This window comes from Triticum aestivum, chromosome 7A, assembly GCF_018294505.1.
Source record: "Triticum aestivum cultivar Chinese Spring chromosome 7A, IWGSC CS RefSeq v2.1, whole genome shotgun sequence".
In the NCBI taxonomy this organism is placed as follows: Eukaryota; Viridiplantae; Streptophyta; class Magnoliopsida; order Poales; family Poaceae; genus Triticum; species Triticum aestivum.
Genome location: NC_057812.1, coordinates 17,351,830 through 17,358,268, shown reverse-complemented (window position 1 = coordinate 17,358,268; position 6,439 = coordinate 17,351,830). Strand labels below are relative to the sequence as shown.

At 48.2% G+C, this 6,439-nt stretch overlaps 1 protein-coding gene across 1 annotated transcript in view; it reads right to left on the bottom strand.

Annotated features, from left to right (window-relative positions):
* The window catches only part of LOC123152816 (uncharacterized), a 5,506-nt gene extending 3,434 nt beyond the window's left edge, over positions 1–2,072 (bottom strand). The window contains exons 1-2 of the mRNA XM_044572245.1: positions 1,769–2,072; positions 7–832 (exon numbers count right to left, since the gene is read on the bottom strand). Of these exons, the coding sequence (XP_044428180.1) occupies positions 7–689 (683 nt within the window). The 5' untranslated portion in view covers positions 690–832; positions 1,769–2,072. The remainder of the gene's footprint in view (positions 1–6; positions 833–1,768) is intronic.
* Positions 2,073–6,439: the final 4,367 nt, after the last annotated feature.

Sequence of the window (6,439 nt, the reverse complement as noted above, 5' to 3'; positions counted from 1 at the left end):
ATGAACTGACCATTGAATTCCACAATCTGTTCTATCGATTCATCAGAAAGCTGGAGTTCAGACCAAGAGTCACTTCCGACCGGCCAATCAAACAGGGAGATTGCAGTACTGACAAGGAGGTGTGAGTTGGGTGATGCAATGGGAGCCGTCAAAGTACCACTGAAGTAGAACTCCCTCCCAAACTCAAAATCACCGCTGAATGGGAGACGTGGGGGAGAAACCACGGCACCACTGAACACATCAACAACAAGACAATATCCAGCACGGCCGCAAATTAGTTGACCATAGGAAGTCCCAGCAAAATGCATCTCCTGATAAATTTCTTGAGGAATCTGGCAGCGAAGGGCAATGTTCTTGTTGATTGGATCAATGACCTTACATGTGCGTAGCTCGTGACGACCATTGTTAGACGGGAGATCAGGAGCTTGAACACAGACATTGAATTGGACGAGGAGAGGTGGGAATCTGGTGCAGAAGGCAGATTTGTTTGGGTATGAGGAGAATGCAGCACGCCAAGAGCGGCATGTTGCCGCGAAGGCAAGAACATCACGGAAGGACCCTGACAGTGCAAGAATGGAGCTTGAATTGGACGAGGAGAGGTGGGAATCTGGTGCAGAAGGCAGATTTGTTTGGGTATGAGGAGAATGCAGCACGCCAAGAGCGGCATGTTGCCGCGAAGGCAAGAACATCACGGAAGGACCCTGACAGTGCAAGAATGGAGCTTAGCGGGCCATCTGGAAGGTCTGCCCAACCATGGAGGCCGAGCACAGCAGGTTGTGCGGATGCAGAGGCAATACACAGTTTGCTATGGCTTTGCATTGTGCCAAACTCCCTGCAAAACACAATAAATTCAAAGAAACAAATTAGAAAGATGAGCCGATAAAGAAACGAAAAATAAAAAGGATGGATAGCTAGCTAGAACCATGCATATTCTATTTTTCAGGTCTAATATATGCCCTGTATCAAGACTTGTCATGCTCTTGTACAGATATGTGATTTTATTTGGGGGCTTTGGTTGAAATATTTCGTTACTGATATTGGATTCAGGGGGGAAGCCTCAAATTTCATGAGGTGAAATCATTGAGACTACAAATGCGAAACAAAAGACTAAGAGGACCAACAAGGCACCAAGCATGATGGGCTACACCGTCACCATTAATACGCGGCACAGAGCTGAACATGAGTAGAAAGCAAGCAGTCCCTCGGGCACATCTAGCCCATTACAGTGTATGATTCCTGGACTGCCACAATCCAACTCATCAGCTGATTTTGATGCTCAAGATAGTAGAAACGCAATAATACGCCGAAAACAGAAACTTGTTTTTACTGGTGGCTCCCCCTGCAGCCAAAACTTCTTCAGAGGACTCATAAAGTCATACATCTTCAGAGCAGTAGACTTGATAGTGAAAAGGACATTGCCGGGAACTCTAGCGAAAACAATGTCCGATAGAAACGACACACGCTCGTTACGCTAAAACAGTTATGCGTGCTACATTCCGTTGTCTCGCGAGGCACATTGCACATGACTCTGCTTTCTGCTAAAAAAACATAGTACGCCCTGACGTGAAATCCATCCATCTACATACCATGAAATTGAGTGAATCTAACCCTGCCAATGGTAAAAGAAAAATGCATGGAGTGCGCCGTTTCCACAGCCAGAAGTGCTAAGCAAGAGACAAATGCTTAATAACAGATTAAGTGAACAAAAGAAGAATGGATCTATCTAGGGTTTACACTAGAGTGGAAAAGGAGGGGAGGGGGAGCAGGCCTTGCGGACAGAGCGGGCGGTGGAGATCGGCCACGGCGATGGGTCTGCTGGCTGACGCCGACAGCTTCCCCGGCGGCAGGCGGCGGCGGCGGCTCGCCTTCGCTTCCGCTCCTGGGAAGCCTCCGCCCACACCGGTCTGGTCTGGTCTCTGGTGGTGGCGGCTGGCTCAGTAGCTCACAGTTCACCAGCTTACTCTGCCGAATGAAATTCAGTGGAACGAAGAGCAGGGTAAACATCCAACCGAGTGGGAACTGCGGAAGGTGAGATCGGGGGTGTTTCCATTTTGGGGAGCACTATGCTCCCCCTCAGTCTGTTCTTCCTCCTCCGTAATAGACTTGGAGGGCACGACGGGCTCGTTCCTCAGTAAAGACGGAACAATCTTCTCAACTTTGATTTCTTCGTCAACTTCTTCTTCGGGAGCCTATTGCTCCGGTTGTTCCTTTGACCGGTACATTCAGAAAGACTTCAGAGTCTTTAAGTCTCGCTTCACGGGGAGATGGGCTGAGAGCACATCAACTTGGTGCGCTCTAGACCGCCATCACGTGTCGCGTGTTGGAAATATGAGCAAATTACTACGAGATTTAATCTGAATAAACAGAAAATAAATCATGACCACAGCTGCAGAGATTAAACTAATCATGGGAACTAGCATAGCAGATGAACATATCACATCTAGGGCACATACTAGAAACATGAATTCTACCACGATCTCGAACAGGAAGGATAGAATCACATACGGTGCAGCACCGCCGGCGTTGATGTTGTCACCCATGTCGTCGAGGATGAGGTTGCCGAGGTCGGAGAAGAAGTCGTCGTTCGCGAAGTCGTCGCTGCCAGCAGTCGCGCAAGTGCGCTCCCCAAAAACCTGATCGCCCCTCTCCCGTACAGGATCACCAGAGGCGGGGTTCCGAAGGCCTGCTGTCCCTTCTCACGGTGCACGCCGGAAGAAGGGATGGAGAAGACTTGCTTGGCGGCGCAATGATCTGGAACGGTGGTGAGAAACCATACGAAGCGGCGGCGGCTAGGGTAGACGTCTGCCTGACTATATAGCGCGGGCCGGGTAGGTCGTGGGAGTAAACCCCACGTCCGAGTCGTCACGATCCAAAAGAATCGGAAACGGTTCAGTAATTAACGTGTCCATTAATTATTAATAAATGACTCATTAATTTTTTCCGAGCAGCAAAAATATAGACAACGTGCATAGCTCTGTCCTCGGCTCGGCTCAATCCCGCAACCCGCGGCGCGTCATGACGAGGCGTGGCGTGGCGAGCGAGGAGGAGGAGCGCGCGTGTAGGTCTCCTCTTCTCATGCTCATACAAGTGGTAGGAGAGCTCACCTTATAAAGAGGTGCAACTCTCTCTCAACTTATGAGGTGGGACTAAACTTTAGCCTCACTCACTCCACTCACATGTGTGCATGAATGGGCCAAGAGAATTTCAGAATTTTAGTTGGGCTTTGGGCCAAAAGCCCACTAGCAAATTCCAACAATCCCCCACAAAGTCTCATTGGCACATTTCACCATTTGTTTCCAAAACATTGTTTATATACCGGTGCTTAGTGGAGACTGTGAAGTTGAACTTCCACTTAGAGATTTATGCTACACTAGATCACAACTTGAATAGTGGATTATGCCTTGAACTACAAGTTTTCTGCGAGACTAGTTTCGCACAAATTCTTGACCGATACTGGGCTGCCGCAAGGCTTCCCCGCGGGTGGAGCGTATACGTCATACTCCGGGGCCTTTTCATGAATTTATTAGAGAACACCCAATTCTCACAGACTGCGAAGTTAACAGTCAAATTCATATAGGTGTGTTCCTCAGAAGATGTTCTGCAGGACAACATCTCTGCTTACCCGAATAAGCCGCTTGGAACACATTAAGATAAGTATCAACCTGCCATGCAGATCAGGAGAGTATTGCATCTTCACGGAGTGGGATAGGTAATATAGGGATACTCTCCTCCCAGCTGGCCAACAACTTGTCTCCCACTTCTACTTCACGGGATCTCCGATCACATAGAGTGGGTTACCACTATGGACAACTCATGCGATGGGTCTCAGACCCATCTCCATCGATGCATTATCTATCACATTACGTGATAGACCCTTTGTGAAGGGATCTGCCAAGTTTTTCGACGTTTGGATATAATCCAACATAATAACTCCGGAGTTCCTCAATTTTCTGACAGATTTTAGTCTGCTCTTCACATGCCTTGAGGACTTCATATTATCCTTAGAACTGTTTATCTTGACGATCACAGTTTGATTATCACAGTTCATCAGGATAGGGGGTATTGGTTTTTCAACCATAGGCAAGTCCATCAAAAGCTCACGAAGCCACTCTGCTTCAACAGTGGCAGTGTCTAATGCTGTGAGTTCTGCTTCCATAGTTGACCTTGTTAACATGGTCTGCTTGCAAGACTTCCAGGAAACAGCGCCACCACCAAGTGTAAAAACGTAACCACTTGTGGCCTTAATCTCATCAGCATCAGATATCCAGTTCGAGTCACTATAACCCTCCAGTACCCTTGGATACCCGGTGTAGTGAATCCCGTAGCTCGCAGTGCCTTTCAAGTAGCGCATAACTCTCTCAAGCGCACGCCAATGATCATCTCCCGGTTTTGACACAAACCGACTTAGCTTGCTAACAGCAAACGAGATGTCAGGCCTCGTGGCACTCGCCAAATACATAAGCGAGCCAAAGATCTGAGAATACCTCAGTTGATCTCTATGAAGGAAATATGCCCTAGAGGCAATAATAAAGTTATTATTTATTTCCTTATATCATGATAAATGTTTATTATTCATGCTAGAATTGTATTAACCGGAAACATAATACATGTGTGAATAAATAGACAAACAGAGTGTCACTAGTATGCCTCTACTTGACTAGCTCGTTAATCAAAGATGGTTATGTTTCCAAACCATGAACAAAGAGTTGTTATTTGATTAACAGATCACATCATTAGATGAATGATCTGATTGACATGACCCATTCCATTAGCTTAGCACCCGATCGTTTAGTATGTTGCTATTGCTTTCTTCATGACTTATACATGTTCCTATGACTATGAGATTATGCAACTCCGTTTGCCGGAGGAACACTTTGTGTGCAACCAAACATCACAACGTAAATGGGTGATTATAAAGGTGCTCTACAGGTGTCTCCAAAGGTAGATGTTGGGTTGGCGTATTTCGAGATTAGGATTTGTCACTCCGATTGTCGGAGAGGTATCTCTGGGCCCTCACGGTAATGCACATCACATAAGCCTTGCAAGCATTGCAACTAATGAATTAGTTGCGAGATGATGTATTACGGAACGAGTAAAGAGACTTGCCGGTAACGAGATTGAACTAGGTATTGGATACCGACGATCGAATCTCGGGCAAGTAACATACCGATGACAAAGGGAACAACGTATGTTGTTATGCGGTCTGACCGATAAAGATCTTCGTAGAATATGTAGGAGCCAATATGGGCATCCAGGTCCCGCTATTGGTTATTGACTGGAGATTTGTCTCAGTCATGTCTACATTGTTCTCGAACCGTAGGGTCCGCACGCTTAACGTTACGATGACAGTTATTATGAGTTTATGCATTTTGATGTACCGAAGTTAGTTCGGAGTCCCGGATGTGATCACGGACATGACGAGGAGTCTCGAAATGGTCGAGACATAAAGATTGATATATTGGACGACTATATTCGGACACCGGAAGTGTTCTGGGTGATTTCGGATAAAACCGGAGTGCTGGAGGGGTTACCGGAACCCCCCGGGGAAGTAATGGGCCTTATTGGGCCTGAGGGGAGAGAGAGGGCAGCAGCCCAGGAGGTGGCGCGCCCCCCCATGGGGAGTTCGAATTGGACTAGGGAGGGGGGGCGCGGCCCCTGTTTCCCTCTCCCTCTCCCTCTCTTTCCTTCCCCCTTAAGTTTCCTAATTGGACTAGGAAAGGGGAGTCCTACTCCCACTAGGAGGAGGACTCCCCCTCCACTTGGCGCGCCCCATAGGGCCGACCGGCCTCCCCTTGCTCCTTTATATACGAGGGCAAGGGGGCACCCTAGGACACACAAGTTGATCTTGGTGATCGCTCCTTAGCCGTGTGCGGTGCCCCCCTCCACCATATTCCACCTCGGTCGTACCGTTGTAGTGCTTAGGCGAAGCCCTACGTCGGTAGAACATCATTATCGTCACCACGCCGTTGTGCTGACGGAACTCATCCCCGAAGCTTTGCTGGATCGGAGCCCGGGGAGCGTCATCGAGTTGTACGTGTGCTAAGAACTCGGAGGTGCCGGAGTAACGGTGCTTGGATCGGTCGGATCGGGAAGACGTATGACTACTTCCTCTATGTTGCGTCAACGCTTCCACAGTTGTCTACGAGGGTACGCAGACAACACTCTCCCCTCTCGTTGCTATGCATCACCATGATCTTGTGTGTGCGTAGGAAATTTTTTGAAATTACTACGCTCCCCAACAGTGGCATCCGAGCCTAGGTTTTATGTGTTGATGTTATATGCACAAGTAGAACACAAGTGAGTTGTGGGCGATATAAGTCTGCTTACCAGCATGTCATACTTTGGTTCGGCGGTATTGTTGGACGAAGCGACCCGGACCAACATTACGCGTACGCTTACGCGAGACCGGTTCTCCCGACGTGCTTTGCACAGAGGTGGC